Genomic DNA, 21,669 nt, shown 5'->3' on the forward strand with positions numbered 1-21,669 from the left:
AGATGTATATATGTAGAAGAGCTTGCATACCCAGGATCACTTGCCAGCTCCCTTTGGAGTAACAATATAGCCATGTGCATAAAAAAATACAAAATAACCATTTTCTACTTGTGTTCAATCAGGAATTAGAAAATATTTTTAGATTTATAGGATGGATTTCTAAAATTTAAAGTGATCTCTTAACTTATCACGGCCATCACCTTCCTGAGTCCTCCACCCCAGAGTATATGCTGTGTGTTTGTGTGTACATAGGTATCTGTTAATAATACTGTGTCAGCAGGGATATTATGACAGGGATAATCTTATTGAACTCTAAATATGTCTAAAGAACTGTAGCTTCCTTCTAAAAAAGTACATTTAAATATTTTCATAAAAATGAAGAGAATAGTATGATAACCTCATGTACTTATCTTCATTTTACAACTTTTTGCTAATTTTGAAACTAGCAGTTTGATTCATTTCGTGCTTCTCAGCATAATAGGAAAATAGTCTGCCCTGGAAATGAGAGTTTATGCTGTGTTTAGATTATCACTGAAATAAGACTAGTTAATGTGAAGTTCTGGTAAATGTGCAGTTTAGAGAGCAACAGGATAACTTCTTTTTCTTAATTAGCAAACTTACAGAAAAGTTGTAAGTATAGTAAAGAGAAGTTTTTTCTCAACTGACGCTAAGTTGCTAACATAGTTCTCAACCACCAGGGAATTTAGTGTATTTCCTACACACAAGGACGTTCTTGTACATAACCACAATACAACCTTGCAATCAGAAAATGAACACTGGAATTATTCCCACTATCTAATCCTCATACCCCATTCAAGATTCACTGGTTATAAACACTCTTTCTAGCAGAAGAACCAGTTTAGGATTATGTATCACATTTAGTTCTTATGTTTTATTAGTCTCCTTCAATCTGGAGAAAAATTTCTCAATCTTTTTCACTTTCATGGCCTTGACGTTTATGAAGATTATAGGCCAGTTTTATAAAACATCCCTCAATTTGGGATTGTCTGATATTTCCTCATTATTAGATTCAGCTTATGTGAATTTGTCAGAAATATCACAGAAATGATACTGTGCCCATCTCATTGCCTCGTATCAGGAAGCATGTGATGATTTGTCACATTACTGATGATGTTCACTTTGATCTCTTAATTAAGATGGACTCCTCTGGGCTCCCCCATTGTAGACTTACTCTTTTCCCTGTTGTAATTAATACATATTTTGTGAAAAGGTACTTAAGTCTCTGAAAATATCTTGTTCCTTATCAGACTTTCAGCTTATTGATTTGTTAATTTATATTACTATGGATTCCTCGTTTCATTTTATTTAATAGGTTATAATTCATTGCTAACATTATTTGTTTTGTTGCTCAGATTTTCCAAGATTTGACCAATAGGACCTTTTTCAAGCTGACTTTTGTGTCCGTTTGATATTTCCTCACCATTCTTTGGGTTCTTTCTTACCTTCTGGCACAAGACAGTCTAAGCTTTTCTTGCATTGAACCAAGCACCTTTTAAGAAAAGCTTTAAGGTCTGAAGTGTGATTTTGGCTTTATATGGTGAAAAATATAGATGGCTTCTGTGGAGACAGTTCATTCAGCCTAATTTTATGACATTTACAGTTTCAACTAGCATTTATTAAGCATTTCTGAACCAGGAAGTAGGGAGATCTATAATGCATGAGGATAATTAAATATTGTAGTTATCAGATGTGAGCCAGATAAATTCGTGTAGTATCCATAACAGGATGTGTCTCTTAAGAAAAAGAACTATACTTGAGTTTTCCTAAAAGTTAGGAGGATTATATAAGTTATCCTGCTGTTTTAGAAGCTAGAGTTTCTGTTCCTGGAGTATATTCACTATCCAGTCATTAAGAAGTAAAATATCCTGTGCCTTCAAGGTAGAGGCATATATATGCAATAGAAAATGGATGTGCAATCCTTCGTCTCAAAATATTGGATATCTAAATGAGTAACCCAAGTAAAATAAGCATGCAGTCCTTTAATATAACTCTGGAATAAAACATGGAGTTGTATTTTCGCTCTATTTTTACCTTTTACAAACTTCTTAGCTTCTTTAAAACTTACATATTGTTACCTGTAAAGTGAGAATGACAACTACTTATATGGATCTTAATAAGATTATATTAACTTGCACAGGACTTAGTGTGTAGAAAGTGCTCAGTACACCTAAGTTTCTTTCCATGTTATGGATATGATGAGAGTGAGAAGTTAGTCTAAGATAATGTGCCTATAAACTTGAATTTCTCATCTTTTAAAATCATCCTTTATTTCAAAACTCATGTGTTTTAAAAAGATAAAGTGTATCTCACAGATTAGTTTTAAGGAATAAGTGAAATAATATATGAAGAATACTTTATAAATTGCAATTATAATGCTGTTTGCTTTTAATTTGTATTAAGGAAAAAATATTTTTATATATTGAGGAAAGTGTTGAGATTTGATTTAAATTAATCGAGAGGCATTAAAAATAAGCAAAAGACATGAACAGACACTTCTCAAAAGAAGGCAAGTGGCCAAAAAACATGAAGAAATGTTCCACATTACTAATCATCTTAGAAATGCAAATCAAAACCACAATGAAATACCATCTCACACCAGTCAGAATGGCCATTATTAAATAGTGAAAAAACCACAGATGCTAGCAAGGCTGTGGAGAAAAGGGAACTCTTATATACGTTGGTGGGAATGTAAATTAGTTCAGCCACTGTGGAAAGTAGTTTGGAGATTTCTCAAAGAACTTAAAACAGAACTACTATTCAACCCAGCAATCCTATTACTGAGTATATATCCCCCCAAACCCAAATCTGTCAAAAAGCAACATGCACTTACATGTTCACTGCAGTGCTATTCAGAAAAGCAAAGACGTGGAATCAACCTTAGTACCCATTGACGGTGGATTGGATAAAGAAAATACACGTATACCACAGAATATTATGCAGCTATAAAAAATAATGAAATCATGTCCTTTGCAGCAACATGGGTGCAGCTGGAAGCCCTTATCTGAAGCAAATTAATGCAGGAGCAGAAAACCAAATACCACATGTTCTCACTTCCAGTAGGAGTTAAACACTAGATACTTGTGGACATAAAGATGGCAACAGTAGAAACTGGGGACTACTAGATAGGGGAGAGATAGAAAGGGATGAAGGTTGAAAAACTGACTTTTGGGTGACAGGATCATTCATACCCCAAACCTCAGCAACATGCAATATACCCCAGGCAACAAACACACACGTGTACCCACACAAGCTAAAATGAAAGTTGGAAAAAAAAAATAAGGAACACTGAAAATGCTAATTTAAATCTTACACATTGGGTATAGGTTCCAAACTATTTTGTGTAATCATTTGGCCTTCTGTTATGTTTCATGTTTTATAAGTAAATATGGCAATCGAGTATAATCTAAATTATATGTTGGAGCTTAGGAAGTATCACATAATCAATTTTAAGCCCGTTGCTTCTTTCAGATCTGTAAACACTAGCAAGGAAAATGGTTTATTTTCTTCTTCCAAATAGCAGTAAGAATAAATAGTAATGCTATAGCAACTGTAGACCATAGTGTTAATGTTAGTATGAGTGTCAGACTTCAGCTTTGCCTGTTTCCTATTGATAAATGGAAATACTAATGATATTAATAGTATAATTTTGAATATACTACATTTTAGATTAGAGGCCTAAGAGCTAGTCTTAGTTTATTCTTAAAAATTGTCATTAGCTAATAAAATATTCAGAGGGAATATACTATTGCTTATATAAGAAATCAGATTTCTGATTATTTATAATTTCTGCCTTGGTTTCTTTTCGTAGTATCAAAGATACATGAACTAATGACATATATGGTACATATAGGAATATCACTTTCAACTAGAAGAATTTTTCTGTGGCTAATTCAGTTTTCTTATTCATAGACAAAGTTAGAATTTGGAGATTATCTTGGAGATTTCTCATTTTACAGGTGGAATGTGAGGAACAGGGAAGTTGTTACTGCATGATATAAAATATGGTACATGGTTTAGGAGTTAATAGTCTTAGTATCTATTTTTATTTTATAATCTGTGTTGTTTATACTGCCTCTGAAGGTGTGATGAACTTTGGTTTTTAGTATTGGGATCAGTACGCGTTGTAGGAAGAACATTAAATTGAAACAGTCTAGAAACTTGGGTTCTACTCAAGTTTATTTCCTTTTTGTTTTTTTTTTGTTTTTTTGTTTTTTTTAGTAAATTTTGCTTTGCTTTTTCATAGGTCTGGTTAAACTAATTTCATCTTTATCTTTTTAGGTTGATTATTATAGACCTTCAGCAAAACACAGGAAAATAGCTACCTCATTTCGTGATACTTCTCTCAAAGATGTTTTAGTGCTAGCATGCTCTCTTTTAAAAGAGGTAAGTTATTTGATAATTCAACTTCCTAGTTAGAATATTTGGGAAATTTTAAGAGTTTCAAAAGAATTTCAGTTGAATTTTCCCCCCGGTTTTGCCTTTTAAAGAATTATTGTGGACAGACTTAAGTATAGTAAATTTGCATAAGTCTGTAAGCAGTTCCAAAAAATTCACTTTTACTCACTGGGCATATGATAAGGTGAAATCCAAAGGGAATCTAATAACTTATCTTTAGGTAGTAGTTTCATTGCCTTCCCAGTGTAGATTCTTTAATTATAGAAGCTACTTGAGTATTAGTTTCTTTATCTGCTGGCTTATATTTTGATAGGATGCAGATGAAAAATGAAATGACAATATTTTCCTGATTCATCAACTATCAAAATTTATTCATAGTTTAGCCAAGATCCTTGACTTTAACAACTTCTTTGGGAAATAGTATTTCCCCATTTGCTACTTAGTGCCCTATTGAATATTAGTGATAGCATGATTTGTAATGATACTGTATTCTCTTGTATAATATAGGGACTCCATCATGCTATTCAAGCCTGATAATTGGTGTAATATAGCATTGCTGAAAGTATGCTTCAATAAGCACTAGTTTCCATTTATTTCAATTCTTTCGTATAGTAACATGACAACTGCCACACTATGTCAGACCCAAAGACCTTCTATTATCTTAAAATTTTTCTTTTAACACAGAAAATTTTGACATACACAAAAGTAGATAGAATAGCATAACCAGTTAACCTGTCAGCCAGTTAAACAGTAGCAACTCACGGCCAATCTTGTTTTCTCTCTATTCCTGCCTACCCACTTCTTTTTATATTATTCTTCAAGCAGAATCCCAAATTTCATATAATTTCCTCTATAAATATTTCACAATATATCTAAAAGGTATAATTGTTTTTGGTTTGTGTGAGAATGGGCATTATTTTGGAAATAGGATTGTTCTCCAGAAGCTTTGTGAGTGTCCTCCAACATTCAGAGTTCTGATTGCCTTTATTAGCTGAATGTGATTCTTTTATGCATGAAGTTAACCCAGTTTTTCTTGAAGAAGGTAACATTACTTCCTCATATATGGAACACTATAACTTTGTAAACTCTTTTATTAGTTTTCATTTGACATTGAAAAATTATTTTAATTCATGAAGTGTAAATTTATTGATGTATTTCGCAGTGTTTTCTTTGATTTTGTACTTTTTTCAGGTGTTTGCCAAACCTTTAAATCTTCAGGATCAATGTCAGCAAAATCTGGTAATGCAGGTCTTGAAACTGGTCCTTAACTGCCTTAACTTTGACTTCATTGGCAGTTCAGCAGATGAATCTGCAGATGATCTTTGCACGGTGCAGATTCCAACAACTTGGAGAACAAGTAAGAAAAAACTTTGGTATGAAGGGTCATCAACATAAAGGCACAGTATTAAGCAATATAGTTTCCGTATGTATAGTTATCTTTTTGCTAGGAATTAAAAAAATAGCTCAAATGGATTTGTAACCTGAAGTAGCTGCTGATAGCTAATATTGAAATGTTTTCTATAATTCATATTATAGTAACTTCTATATTTTGATTTGGGAAAAAAGAAAAAACAAGGACTGCACTAGAGCTAAATGGAGAGCAGATTTGGGAGGAAAGTCAAGAGCTCTGACTTGAAACTTTCAGATAAACAGAGTGGGACAGGATCCCACTCTGTTTATGATCAGTTTCAGGTGCTGGTCAAACCTTTAAATCTTCAGGGTCAATGTTAGCAAAATCTGGTAATGAAGGTCTTGAAACTGGTCCTTAACTGCCTTAACTTTGACTTCATTGGCAGTTCAATAGGTGATTCTACAAATGATCTTTGCACAGTGCAGATTTCAACAGCTTGGAGATCAAGTAAGAAAAAAGTTCAGTATGAAGGGTCATCATGAGAAGGAAAAAAGTTTAATATGAAGAGTTGGCAAGAGATGTCAACATATTTTTCAGGGTTATAAAGAGAATGAATTAGATTAAGTGACCTAGAAGAGGAGAGTTGCAACTTGCTTATAGAAGGGGATACCAAGAAAAAGGAAGCTAATTTGTTCTCCCATGTTCCAGAAAAATGGTGGCACCTAAGGTACCTCTGAACTCAGAATTGGGAAATGGGGCTGATGGGGTTTGATAAAAAGTCTGTACTCTGAACAGTTAAACTCTCCAGGATCATCTCTACCACCTGTGCAGCTAGGTGACTGCCTTTTCCTCCCTTTTCTCTACCTGTGCTACTTCTTTACTTTCCAAGACCAGAGTTTTTTTCCTCAAGAAATAAAATTGGAGAGGCCTCATATTCATGGATACCAGATATAATAGAGGAACAGTATTAATTTTGTGAAAAACTTCTAATATGGAGATCAGAGACTACAACAACAAAGGGGGACTTTGTGTTCTGTATCTTGACTGTGGCGATGGAAACATGAACCAATACATGTAATAAAAAATTTCACAGACTGAAAACACACATCTACACACACATGAGTACATGTAAAACTGGGAAATCTGAATAAGATTGTGGATTTTATCAATGTGAGTTTCCTCGTTGAGATATTATACTGTAGTTTTGCAAGAAATTACCATTGTAGGAAAATGGGTAGGCGTTCACGGGGTCTTTCTGTATTAATTTTTTGCAACTGCATGTGAATCTACAATTATCTCAGAAAATTTAATTTTAAAATGGAGGGTAGTTAATAGCAACAGAGACAAGGTGAAAGTAGAAATAAACTTCAGAAAGATACAATGAATATGCCCAGAGAGATGATGAGATAATGCATCCCTGAAACAAGGACAGGATATTGTTCAGAGAATGTTCCAAATTTACAGGACAGTTGTCAAAATAAAACATCCAGTGGAAAAGTTGTAAGACAAAGTTAACACAATCTCCTAGAATGTAGAACAAAAAAGCAAGGAGATGTTTGATAGGAGGAAAAAAAAACCAAGAAAACTAGAAGATGAAATTAAGGAGGTGTGACGGTTAGGAGTTCTAGAAAGAGAGGATGGAGAAAGAAGGAAATTTGCAAACAGATAGTACCCCAAAATGCTCTGAAGGGTATGCATTTTTGGATTGAAAGATCCCACCAAGTTCCCAGCATAATGAATGAAAAAAGATATTCACTAAGCTTTATAATCATGACATTTTAGAATAGTAAGGATAAAGAAAAAAATTCTAAAACTTAACAGAAAGAAAAAAGTAAGTCTCCTCCTACAAAGGATTGGGGTCAAGAAGGTATTAGACTTCTCAACAGCAGCACTGGAAGCTAGAAAACAATAGAGTAGTATCTTCAGGCTTCTGAGGGAAAATTGTTTCCAAACTAGACCAAACTTATCAAATCTAAGATAGAATAAAGACATTTTCAGATATGTGAGTCCTTCCAAAATTTATCCCTTATGTACTTGCTCTAAGGAAGCTACTTGATGTACAAGCAAAGAAAGTGGAAGATAATGGAATTTGGGAAATGGGCACTTCAACACAAGATGACAGTGAAAGACATAGAAAGGCTACAGTTGTGTAACAAAGTTAAGGAGCAACCAGTTCAAGTTGAAGGCTCTGGGAGGTAGGGGTGGGTGAATGCAAATGATGGGTTATTTGATGCTATTGATGGTGTGGAACATGTTATGAAGAACATTGTGCCAATCTCTCAGAGCATTTGGAGAGAATTAGTGACAGATACACAACTAAGCACAGAAAACATGGTATGATTAAGTCCAGCGAGTATTAGAAATGTGATGTAATTACAGCTCAGCCGTTAATATTATTTACATAGTCATAATAAATGTAAACACATAGAATTGATTTAATCACAAATTGTGATAATAGTGGATGGGTTTTTGAGAGGATTGATTGTGGAGAGAGTGGTAGGGGTGGTAGGGTTGTGGCATTCGTGATTAGACAGCTAAAGCGTTACACACTGTAATAGGAATGCAGTTGATGTCTAAAGTAAAACAATCAAATGAAGAAATAGTATAGGCTATTATTTGGAAACATGAATGTAACTATAGCTAAAAGAGTTGAAAAGCAGTTGGAATGGGATAGGGTACAGTTTTTTTTTTATTGTAAGCTTTTTAGTACTGTTTACTTTTTGATACTGTTTGAATTCTCAATGTTTATATTACTTGAATACAAATGAAAATAGTAAGAAGATTCTCCCAGTTCAAACTGTAGTGCTACATAGAGGAAGTGCTACATGAGGAAGAGCCTGGCTAGTTAATTTCTCTCTGTATTATTTCATCTTTCAAAGGAAAATAGCTAGGAATTAAAAATAGGCCTAACTGGAAGGAATGGCCACATGCAGAGGCCTTGGATTTCTCAGTTTGTGTGATATTGTCTTACTTTGTTAAGATCACTGAATTGAAAGTAATGGTGTTAGAAAATAATTTTTTTTCCCAGTTTTCCTGGAACCAGAAACATTGGATCTTTTCTTCAATTTGTATCATTCACTTCCACCACTACTATCTCAGTTAGTAAGTAAAAGTCATTCGTTATTTCGTTAAAAAATACCTGTGTAAATAAGGGGTGGTATATATTTACTTCAAAAATTCTGTTTATATATTCAATTGAGTTTACTTTTCACAATAAGTTCTTATATTTTCTGGGATGTACACTGCTTAAACTATTTGTCAAATTTTGTTTGTTTTGTCAACATTACATTTTATTTCATGGGTGAGCCTAGAACCAGTAACTGTTGATTTAGCTCTTGCCCAGAGCCAGGACAACCTACCAATCCCTAAATACATATTTTTTTCCTACTCAGTTCCCATAGGGCCTAAGTCCAGCAGCTGACCACCACACAAGGACTTTCCCTTCTACTACCCTTCTCTAACTCTTCCTCAACCTTGCCTGGCTCCATGTCTTAGGTTTGACGGACTGTCCCCTTCAGATCTCTGAATAAGAAATGAAGGGGATCTACTCACTTGAATTGTATTCATCAAGCCAGTTATTTATTTATTTTTTGAATCAGTGTAAATTCTATTGCATGCTTAAAAAGTTCTTGATACTCTGTAGTTGTATAGAACTTTGAGACTCTCAGCTCCATCTTTGCGGAGCCTAAAACAAATCTGTCAAGCTTATTAAAAATTGTAAGTTTAAGTTTAAACTTGCAGAAGTAAAGCTGGGGAGTTCTAATATTGCCGTTTTCTGAAAAACATATTGCATATTTAAAGTATATATCAGTGATGTGTTTGTTTAGGTATCTTATTGCCTAAAAGGGAGGAAAGCATTCACAGAAATGTCCTTTTTAAAAAAACATGTCTTTTCTTGAATCTGGAGTTTAAGGTAGTGCTTTTTAAACTGGGTTTCTCAGGGTACCTCATGTTTCCAGTTGGGGCCACAGCCTTCTGTCTTTCAGTCGCAACAGTCTTGCTTTTAGTTGTGTAAAAACCATGGTTTCATGTAATTATGTTTTGGGGTAAAACAAAAAAGGTACTAGTGCTTAAAAAATAAAGTAGAAAACAACTGCTTTGAGAGATAGTAATGAACATTTATTGGACATGTCCTATTTATTGTATGATATTTATCTCACTTAATCCTCAAAGTGGCCCTGAAAGGTAAATAATAAAATCCCTACTATGTAGACCCAGAAAAACAGAAAACAGACCCAGATTGACTAAGTGACTTCCCCCAGGGCAACAAAGAAAATATTGGCATTGAGATTCAAACACAGGTCTTTTATGCCCCCAACCCCAGGTGTTTTTAGTATGCTAGTGGTTCCTATACTTGTACTTCTGAGTTTCCTAAGGAGTTTTTTGTTTTTGTTTTTGTTTTTAATTTGGGTTTTAGGTTCTCATGGTAGGGGCTGTGGCAAACTGGAGCACATCTAAAAAGGGCGTCATTTGATTTTTGTTTCTTTTCTCACCATAAAGTACCTACCTTTTCCAGCACCATTTTCAGACCATTTTTTAAGATGCTAATGGATGGTGTAAAATATTCCTTGACCAATTAAATTTGGAATATGCTGGATTACATTACAGGTTCCCCCTGCCCCCTCCAACAGGATACCACAGTACATAATGTGCACTATTTCCCAAACATACTGTACCACAAAACCATATTTTCTTTTTGGTAGAAAACCTGATTCATTAGAAAATGGAACTAGATATCATAAGCAATTGAGAGCCTATTAAATGTATAGCATGTACAGGCCTTGAACTGGCTGATTTTGTTAATGAAAAAACATTAGAGGGGAATACATACAAATAGGAATTTTTATGATGGGATAGAAGGATTGTGGGTGGTGGGAGTGGTTGATGATATTTAGCTTTTATTAATTTTATGTTCTATAATGCTTTTTATATTGCATTATAATGCATTATATTCTATAATGCATTAAAATTAAATTCATTTTAAATGTAAAGACTAGTATTCCTTACATGTGGCCACAGTTACTTTGAAAATTGAAATGAAATTTTTTTGGTATTTTTTAGGCACTTTCATGTTTAGTTCAGTTTGCTTCGACAAGAAGGTCCTTATTTAACAGTCCTGAACGTGCCAAGTACCTTGGTAATTTAATTAAGGGAGTAAAAAGGATACTTGAAAACCCTCAGGTATTTATGAAGTAATTTAATACTTAGCATATAGAGATACAGTTTTTCAGCTAAAGGCACATAATAAACTCATCATGAATTTATTATGATTCTGGAAGAAAACATTTAGTATCATATTTATCTTCCTTAGAGCTTTTTTTTTTTTTTTTTTTTTGAGATCAAGTCTTGCTCTGTTGCCCAGGCTGGAGTGCAGTGGTGCAATCTTGGCTCACTGCAACCTCTACCTCCCGGGTTTGAGCGATTCTTCTGCCTCAGCCTCTTGAGTAGCTGGGATTACAGACTTGCACCCACCAACTCTGCTAATTTTTGTATTTTTAGTGGAGATGGGGTTTCACCATGTTGGGCAGGCTGGTCTCCAACTCCTGACCTCAAATGATCCACCTGCCTCAGCCTCCCAAAGTGCTGGGATTACAGGCATGAGCCACCATGCTCAGCCCTTAGATCTCATTTGTGGTAGAAATGGGTAGTTTTTAAAAATGGATGTTTCCATGGCTGACTTCTGTGTTTCTCTTATTTTTTTCTTTTAGGCAAATATTACTAGAGATTATCTATCTTACTATGCTTCTGTCTTTTACCATTGTATTACATTTCTTTGCTTGCTCTTCTTAAACTACTGAAGTGATTAATTCAGTATGTCCACCTTATGAACTAGAAGACATAATATAAATCTGAATGTTAATATTGAAGCAAGTGGCCTTAAATTATGAAATTATGTTTTCTTGCCCTCTTGTGGACAAGTAAGAGTTTGTAGATTTTAAAATTTTTTCTGCATTAACTTTAGAGCTTCATTGCCAATATTCATTTCAGAGAATTGCAAAGCTGCTATTGAGTAATTTTGGGTGCTTACATAAAATATTTTGTTTTACTTTTTATTTTGATTTTGGTTTAAAATATCTGTAAAATACAGATTTTTAAAGGTTAAATGATTTAAGGAGGTTTATCTAATTCTCTTGGTTATTAATAAATTTTGGGGGGTGACATATATCTTCAGTAAGAATGTTCTACAAAAAGCAATTGTTTTTGCATATTCTCAGAAGTATTTTATGGGTTATGCATTCATTTTATCTTTTCAATGTTAGTATAGTTGTGAAATTTTCTGTTTTGCTGGTAAAGAGGATTTTACCAATATACTTTAAAATGTTTAGTTGTTTAACTCACTGTCATCAACCAATAGGTGGAAGATAATATGCTGATTCCTGATAATTTCTCTTAAATGATTTTCCAACATCCTTACGTTAATGTTTCATGGCTGTAAAAGTTGGTATGAGTATTAGATTGTTTTAGAATCACAAACATGTTTTAAAGATCTATGATTACAAAAATTTTTTGGTTATTTGTCTTTAATAGGTACTATTTTCTATATATTTCATGGAGCTCCTATGAATGAAATTGCTTAGAGACTTTCAGTTTTACAAAGATACTTTTTGAATTCTGTTTCATCCCAGCTACAGTGCATACTAAAACTGTTTTCAAGGAGCTTACAGACAACTGGGCAGACCTTTTTTGTTACTTCCTTTTAATCTATACTCCTCCAAAATTTACCTGGGTGAATTTTGTTTTTGCTCAACTTTAGTTATTTGCTCAACTTTATTCCTTACATTGCAGTAATTTGTTTGAATGACTGTCTAGAGACATGGAGAGACACGGAGTTGCTTGAGGGTACAGTGCCTGTAGATACTCAATAAATATTTGTTTAATTAAGAAAATTTCTGTTATTTGTGTGCTCATACATACCATTTCAGTCTGGTGAGTATTGTTCTTTCCTAGAGTTTACTTTTAATCTTAAGTATTTTCCAGGTCCTTTGTTGACTTCTGTTTAAACCACAGTACACACACATACACACACACACACACACACACACACACACAACTTTTGTGTACTATAATAGCTTCCCCAAAATTATAGTTTAGTCATTGTGATGCAGATCTTCTTCCAAGGCCTCTACTTTGGATTCCTTGTTATTAATCATTGATGACAAAACTAGACCTAGCAAGAATCCCTCTATTTTTTTACATTGTTAACTACCCAATTGACACAGAGTATTTTAAGTACTCATGAAAATTGGGAGACTTAAGATGCTTTGGGGTTTTACTGATTTTATTGTCCATAGGTTGGCTTGTTTTTAAGCCTTTCTTTTTGTCTCATAATTTAGGGTTTGTCTGATCCAGGTAATTATCATGAATTTTGTCGATTTTTGGCTCGTTTAAAGACAAATTATCAGCTGGGAGAATTAGTTATGGTGAAGGAATATCCTGAAGTTATTAGATTGATTGCTAATTTTACCATTACTAGCCTACAGGTAGGTAAAAATACGTAATTATGTTAAACTGTAGCCAGTTTTAAGACAGCTTCTTGGTAAGGGTTGGTGGGGGTATTTAAAAAATATCTATTAATTTGATTACTTTGCTGGAAATGTTCATTGCAGGGTTTTAGGTAAAAAAGTTCATTGAAATGAATATAACAAAAATTGAGAAGCTACTTAAATATCTAATAATTGAATAATGGCTTGAGAAACTATAATAAAATCTATGTGAAGAAATAAAATTTTTACAGATTATATTATAGAAAAGTTTTTAAAATAATTTTAAGGGAGAGATTATAAAACCATGTTTTTCACATGATGTCAACTCTGAAAAATATTCATGGAATGATTAGAGGGAAGTAGAGTAATATTTTAATGTTACTCTGGGTGGTAAAATAATAGAGATGTTGGTTTCTTTATACTTTTTTGCATTTATAAATTTGCTATATTATGTGTTCATTAGTTTTATAGTAAGAATAAAAGTTAATTTAAAAATGTATGTTTAGTAATTTTATTCTGTAATTCTTATTGTAGGGAAATGTAATATTTTAAATAACTTCTGCTTTATTTCTTTGTAGCATTGGGAATTTGCTCCTAACAGTGTTCATTATTTATTAACTCTGTGGCAAAGGATGGTAGCATCTGTTCCTTTTGTGAAATCAACTGAACCCCACCTGTTAGACACTTACGCACCAGAAATCACGAAGGCCTTTATCACTTCTCGGTTGGACTCTGTTGCCATAGTTGTGAGGTATTCAAAAACTAAATGTTTTTGTTGTATTTCCTTTTGACACTTGGAATTTTTTAAGATAAAGGTATAAATTTAAAATTCACCCCTTTTAGCGTACACTTGTATGATTTCTGACAAGTGCACACAATTGTATAACTACCATCACAATTGAGATATAGAATAGTTCCATCAATCCAGATAGATCTTTTGGCTCCTTTTTCGGTCAGCCCCTCTCCTCACCCTCATCTCTGGCAGTTACTGATCTGTTTTGTGTACCTGTAATTTTTTTTTTTTGTCTTTTCCAGAATGTTGTATAAATGAAATTATACAGTATGCAGCTTTTTAGTCTGATTTTTTTCCACTTAGCATAATGCATTTGAGAGATTCCTCTGTGTTGTGTTAGTACTTTACTTTCATTGCTGAGTAGTATACCATTTTGTGGATATATCAGTTTGTTTACCAATTCACCTGTTGCTGGACTTTTGAGTTGTTTATGTTTTTGGCCATTGTAAATAAAACTGATGCAAATACTCCTGCACAGATTTTGTACAAATATAAGTTTTTGTTTCTCCTGGGTAAATAGCTAGGTGTGGGATTCCTGGGATGCATGTTAAATATAGTATATATTTTACTTCGTAAAAGCTGCCAAACTATTTTCCAAAGTGGCTGTACCATTTTGCATTCCCGCTCACAATGTATGAAAGACTTAATTGCTCTGTGTTCTCACTAGCACTTGATATTGTTAGTTTGAAAAAATTTTACTCATTCTAATAAGTATGTAGTGGTACCTCATTGTGGTTTTCCCTTAATGACTAATAATGTTGAGCATATTTTCATGCACTTATTTACCATCCGTATGTATTCACTGCTAGTGTGCTAGTCAAATCCATTTCCCATTTTTTAATTGGGTTGTATATTTTCTTTTTTTTTCCTTATATTGAGATTTGAGCAGTCTGTATATTTTCTTCACAAGTCTTTCTGTTATGTATTTGCAAATATTTTCTGTGTTGTTTGCCTTTTCATTTTCTTTCTTTTTATTATACTTTAAGTTCTAGGGTACATGTGCACAATGTCTTGCCACGTTGTCTTCTACAATGGTTGAACTAATTTACATTCCCACCAACAGTGTAAAAGCATTCCTGTTTCTCCACATCCTCTCCAGCATCTGTTGTTTCCTGACTTTTTAATGATCACCATTCTAACTGGCATGAGATGGTATCTCATTGTGGTCTTAATTTGCATTTCTCTGACCAGTGATGATGAGCATTTTTTCATATGTCTGTTGGCTGCATAAATGTCTTCTTTTGAGAAGTATCTGTTCATATCCTTTGCCCACTTTTTGATGGGGTTGTTTTTTTCTTGTAAATTTGTTTAAGTTCTTTGTAGATTCTGGGTATTAGGCTTTTGTCAGATGGATAGATTGCAAAGATTTTCTCCCATTCTGTAGGTTGCCTGTTCACTCTGATGATGGTTTCTTTTGCTGTGCAGAAGCTCTTTAGTTTAATTAGATCCCATTTGTCAATTTTGGCTTTGGTTGGCCTTGCTTTTGGTGTTTTAGTCATGAAGTCCTTGCCCATGCCTATGTCCTGAATGGTATTGACTAGGTTTTCTGCTAGGGTTTTTATGGTGTTAGGTCTCACATTTAAGTCTTTAATGTATCTTGAGTTAATTTTTGTGTAAGGTGTAAGGAAGGAATCCAGTTTCAGCTTTCTACATATGGCTAGTCAGTTTTCCCAGCACTGTTTATTAATTAGGGAATAATTTCCCCATTGCTTGTTTTTGTCAGGTTTGACAAAGATCAGATGGTTGTAGATGTGTGTTATTTCTGAGGCCTCTGTTCTGTTCCATTGGTCTATATATCTGTTTTGGTACCAGTACCATGCTGTTTTGGTTACCGTAGCCTTGTAATATAGTTTGAAGTCAGGTAGCGTGATGCCTCCAGCTTTGTTCTTTTTGCTTAGGATTGTCTTGGCTATACGGGCTCTTTTTTGGTTCCATATGAACTTTAAAGTAGCTTTTTCCAATTCTGTGAAGAAAGTCAGTGGTAGCTTGATGGGGATAGCATTGAATCTATAAATTACCTTGGGCAGTATGGCCATTTTCATGATATTGATTCTTCCTATCCATGAGCATGGAATGTTTTATCAAGGTTCGTAGCTTCCTTTCATTGGGTTAGAATATGCTCCTTTAGCTCAGAGAAGTTTGTTATTACCGACCTTCTGAAGCCTACTTCTGTCAACTCATCAAACTCAGTCTCCATCCAGTTTTGTTCCCTTGCTGGTGAGGGGCTGCAATCCTTTGGAGCAGAAGAAAGAGGTGCTCTGGTTTTTGGAATTTTCAGCTTTTCTGCTCTGGTTTCTCCCCATCTTTATGGTTTTATCTACCTTTGGTCTTTGATGTTGGTGACCTACAGATGGGGTTTCTGTGTAGATGTCCTTTTTGTTGATGTCGATGCTATTCCTTTCTGTTTGTTAGTTTTCCTTCTAACAGACCCCTCAGCTGCAGGTCTGTTGGAGTTTGCTGGAGGTCCACTCCAGACCCTGTTTGTCTTGGTATCAACAGCAGAGGCTGCATAACAGCAAATATTGCTGCCTGATCCTTCCTCTGGAGGCTTCATCCCAGAGGGTCACCTGCCTGTTTGAGGTGTCTGTCAGCCCCTACTGGGAGGTGTTTCCCAGTCGGGCTACACGGGGGTCAGGGACCCGCTTGAGGAGGTGGTCTGTTCGTTCTCAGAGTTTGAACGCTGTGCTGAGAGAACCACTGCTTTCTTCAGAGCTGTCAGACAGGGACGTTTAAGTCTGCAGAAGCTGTCTGCTGCCTTTTGTTCTGCTATGCCCTGCCCCGAGAGGTGGAATCTACAGAGGCTGAGCTGCGGTGGGCTCTGCCCAGTCTGTGCTTTGTTTACACTGTGAGCTATTCAAGCCTCAGCAATGGCGGACCCCCCTTCCCCCGTCAAGCTGCAGCATCGCAGTTTGATCTCAGACTGCTGCACTAGCAGTGAGTTACGGCTCCATGGGCGTGGGACCCACTGAGCCAGGCACGGGAGGGTATCTCCTGGTCTGCAGGTTGCTAAGACTGTGGGAAAAGCACAGCATTTGGTCAGAAGTGTACTGTTTCTCCAGATACAGTCTGTCACGGCTTCCCTTGGCTAAGAAAGGGAAATCCCCCGACCCCTTGCGCTTCCTGGGTGAGGCGACGCCCTGCCCTGCTTCAGCTTGCCCTCTGTGGGCTGCACCCACTGTCGAACCAGTCCCAATGAGATGAACCACGCACCTCAGTTAGAAATGCAGAAATCACCCATCTTCTGCATTGATCTCACTGGGGGCTGCAGACCAGAGCTGTTCCTATTTGGCCATCGTGGAAGCCCTCTGCCTTTTCATTTTCTTAACAGAGTCCTTAGAAGAGCAGAAGTTTTAAATTTTGACTAAGTCCAATGCTTTATTTTTTCTTTTATGTATTATGTTTTTGTTGTTATACGTATGGAAACTAATCCAAGGTCACAGAGATTTTTCTTTTATTTTCCCTTCTAGGAGTTTTATTGTCTTAGAATTTACATTTTAGTCTGTGATCTCTTTCAGGCTAATTATTGTATATTACCTGGCATAAGGCTAGAGTTCTTTTTTTTTGGCATATAGATGACCAGTTATTTCAACATCATTTGTGTAACAGACTATCCTTTCTCCATTGAATTGTTTTTACACTTTTGTCAAAAATTAATTTACTGCATACATGTAGTTCTATTTCTGGACTCTGTCTTCGTTAATCTATGTGTCTGTTCTTTCACCAGTACCCTGTCTTGATTAGGCTTTCACCAGTACCCTGTCTTGATTAGGTTTATAATAAGCTTTGAAACCAGATAGTATGAGTTCTTTAAGTGGCTTTTCTCTTTCAGAATTGTTTTGGCAATTCTACTTTCTTTGCTTTTCCATGTATATGTTTGAATCAGTTTCTTAGTTTCTACAAAGAAGTTCTGCTGGGATTTTGACTAGGATTGCATTGAAACTATAGATTAACTTGGGGAAAGAATTGACATCTCAACAATATTGAGTCTCTTAGTCTCTGAGCATGTCTATCTTTTAGTTTATTTAGCTCTTCTCTGATTTTTCTTTAATCAAACATTTTATGGTATTTAGCCTTCAGATCTTGCATACATTTAGGTAGATTTAATTGATATTTTATGTTTCCTACTGCCTTTGTATGATACTGTTTTTTAAATTTGAATTTCTAGTCGTTCACTGCCAATATCTACTAATACAGGTCATTTTGTATATTGACCTCGTATGCTATGACCTTAGTAAACTTACCTATTAGTTTAAGTAGCATTTTTGTGTTTCTAAAAATATTTTCTGTTTACATAATCATGCCATCTTCAGATATAGACAGTTTTATTTTTTACCTTCTAATACATTTCTATTTTATTTTTTATTTCTTTTCTTTTTTCTTTTTTTTTTAGAGACAGAGTCTCGCCCTGTCACCCCAGCTGGAGTGCAGTGGCACAATCTTAGCTTACTGCAACCTCCACCTCCCAAGTTCAAGCAATTCTCATGCCTCAGCCTCTTGCGTAACTGGGATTACAGGTGTGTGCCACCATGCCCAGCTAACTTTTGTATTTTTAGAGTCAGGATTTCACTATGTTGGCCTGGCTGGTCTCAAACTCCTGGCCCCAAGTGAACCTCCTGCCTCTGTCTTTTATTCCTTTATTATAGAATTTTTATTTAACATAAAGTTTATTTGTGGTGAATAAAAGTGCTTCACATTCTAATGTTGTCTGCAAACTTATTCTGTGTTTGCAGAGATCGCTTAGATGATCCACTGGATGATACTGCCACTGTGTTTCAGCAGTTGGAGCAGTTGTGCACGGTCAGCAGATGTGAATATGAAAAGACATGTGCTCTTCTTGTGCAGTTATTCGACCAAAATGCGCAGAATTACCAAAAACTTCTGCATCCATCTTCTGGTGTAACTGTGGACATCACCATTCAGGAAGGTCAGTAAACTTTATGTGACTACTGAGTATTATGTTGAATATTAAGTAACATCATTAATCACTTTAATAGTTTTACTGCAAGTTATTTTTATGTATTTTCCCCAGTTCCTGGTCCCCTAATAAACCATTCATTTTATTAACCTCCTGGGTATATTGGTAATTTGTTGGTTGATTTTTTTTTTTTTTTCAGTTTTCCTCTATAAGATTCATAGGATATACTTCTCTCTGGAATCAATATGAAGAAAAATTGATAATGGCCCTTGAGCAGATAGTTTATGAACATAACTATCTTAACTGGTTGTGTTTTCTTCTTTGCTATACTTGATTGCAAACTCAGAACCCAATTTCAGCCAATAAAAAGTATATAATATATCATTGTGATTTTGCTTTTAGGTATTAGCCTTCGTTATGGCTTTACTATTATTTTTATTCTTCAATTTCTTTATTTTGTTTTTAACCCTTTATTGATGGAGGAGGTATTTATTTCTGTATACCCTTTTAGGTCCTTTCAGGAACATAGGGAGTAAAAATAAATGTATTTTTCCAATTTTCTTGTTAAGATGCACTACAGGAATGGAAATTTCTAGTAGAAAGCACTTTATAGTTCTGAAGTTGTTTTGCATATTTGTTTATCTTGTATTGGAAAGTGAGTTTAGTAAGAGATCATCATCAAATTTACTTCCAGTGATTTCCCATTTTAACTTAAAAAAATTTTTAGAAGATTATCCTTTACATTTGAATAATGTTTTTTAAAAATGCATTTTATTATCTGTCCATCTTGCGTTAAGTCACACAGTACTGATGAGGGGCTAGTGTGAGATAATCTTCTCTACTTCAGTGTTTTTTTTCTTTTTGGGATCTTATTTGTAAATTAAATGGGGACAACTAACACTTTTGCAGCATTTAGTCTCTTCATTATTGATTTATTCTTCTAGAAGAGTTTTGAAAGTTATTAAATATCAAATTCATATAAAAGGATATTTATATATATTGAGACATACAGAATAGCAGTAACCACAAACACTATTACCTTGCTTAAAGAATAGGTCATTGCCAATACCTTTGCAGCATTTTTGTTCCTCTTTCCAAATCTGTCCTCTTTCCTATCAACAGAAAATACTTAACAATCTTGAATTTTGTGTTTATCAATTCATGCCTTTTCTTCAGTATTACCACATGTGTATGCATTCCGAAAATAATACATGATATTGCATATTTCTCAACGTTATACAAATGGAATCATACTGCATTTATTCTTTGACAACTTTATTATCATTTCTCAGTATTTTTATTTATGACAGCTCATACTGATGCATATAGCTATAGTTCCTTCATTTTCAGTGCCATGCACTGTTACGTTGTTTGAATGTACCTCAGTTTATTTGTGCATTCTCTTGTTAATAGGTATTTGTTTTCTGTTTTTTGCTAATAAAATCAGTGCTCCTTAACAATTGTTGTGATATCCATTATATATTCAGCTTTAGTAGGTACTGTTAAACTATTTTACAAAGTGTTTGTACTATTTGACATCCTACCAATAGTGTTCAGGTGTTCCCATCAATCTCTATCAGGAAGTGGCAAACTTTTTCTTAAAGTGCCAAATAGTAAATGTTTTAGGTCTCCGTCACAACTACTCAAGTCTGCCTTTGTAGCCAGGAAGCAGCCATAGACCATACTCGTGTCTGTGTTTCAGTAAAGTTTTATTTACAAAAACAGGAGGCTGTCTTATAGGCTGTAGTTTGCTGACCTGGACCTAGATTCTTGCCCGCAGCTCGTATTATTATACCTGCATTTTTGATGATCTAGTTGAGAATAATATACCTCCTAGGTATTTTACTTTTCACTCTGCTGATTAATAAGTTTAGTATTATTTCATGTTTATTGATTGTTGTGTCATCATCAGTGAAATGTATGTGCATCTCTTTTGTTCATTTCCACCTCACCACTGGATTGCTTTCTTTCACTGATTTGTAGGAGTCTTTTATGTATTTTGACATTAATCATTTAGGTTTTTGAATTGTAAATATCACTCCAAGTTTGCGACCTGTTTGCTGCATATCATTTTAGTGTGTTATTCTTATTTTCATATCAAACTTGATTTTGATTAATTCACAAAATTTTTTTTGAAGAGGTAATGTATTTCATTGTGCAAAAATTAAAAAAAATTAAAATGTGTTCTGTTCCAGTGCTATACTCTGTCCTCCCTTTCTTCACTCTAGCAAGTAGTTATTCTTAGTTTTGCATGTCTTTCCAAAGTTTCTATATGCATATACAAAGAGTTATGAATATATAAATTCTTACCTCCCTTATTTGCATTGAATACAGCATACCATACTCACTGCTCTGCTTCTTGCTTGTTTTCATTTAGTGTTTTATAGCTATTTTCATAATATAGAGAGAACTCTTATTTTTTGTAGATACATACATAATATTTTACTTTTTGAATATATCATAATTTAACCATTCCATCCACTGTTGACAATGATTTGAGTGAGTTAGTCTTTTCCTATTAAAAGTATTCCTGTACAGATAAACCTTGTACATGTCATTTTATGTATATATGAATTTATAAATTTCTCCTAGTGAAATTGCCGTTGAGTGGAAGTTTAATGTATTTGTAATTCTGCAAATGATGCCCAGTTGTTTTCTGTAAGGACTATACCATTTACTTGTCCACTAGAAATGTATGAGATTGTTTCCA

The 21,669-nt window shown here is 34.4% G+C and overlaps 1 protein-coding gene across 5 annotated transcripts in view; it reads left to right on the top strand.

Annotated features, from left to right (window-relative positions):
* RANBP17 (RAN binding protein 17) overlaps positions 1-21,669 on the top strand; it is a 428,680-nt gene that overhangs the window by 43,829 nt on the left and 363,182 nt on the right. For all 5 annotated transcript variants that reach the window (XR_010133994.1, XR_010133993.1, XM_019028430.4 and 2 more), the window contains 7 exons: positions 4,300-4,404; positions 5,608-5,773; positions 8,796-8,869; positions 10,829-10,948; positions 13,102-13,248; positions 13,830-14,002; positions 18,775-18,968. Coding sequence is in view for 3 of the 5 variants with exons in the window: in XM_019028430.4 (XP_018883975.4) it covers positions 4,300-4,404; positions 5,608-5,773; positions 8,796-8,869; positions 10,829-10,948; positions 13,102-13,248; positions 13,830-14,002; positions 18,775-18,968 (979 nt within the window). In the remaining 2 variants the exon portion in view is untranslated. The remainder of the gene's footprint in view (positions 1-4,299; positions 4,405-5,607; positions 5,774-8,795; positions 8,870-10,828; positions 10,949-13,101; positions 13,249-13,829; positions 14,003-18,774; positions 18,969-21,669) is intronic.

This window comes from Gorilla gorilla, chromosome 4, assembly GCF_029281585.2.
Source record: "Gorilla gorilla gorilla isolate KB3781 chromosome 4, NHGRI_mGorGor1-v2.1_pri, whole genome shotgun sequence".
NCBI classification, from domain to species: Eukaryota; Metazoa; Chordata; class Mammalia; order Primates; family Hominidae; genus Gorilla; species Gorilla gorilla.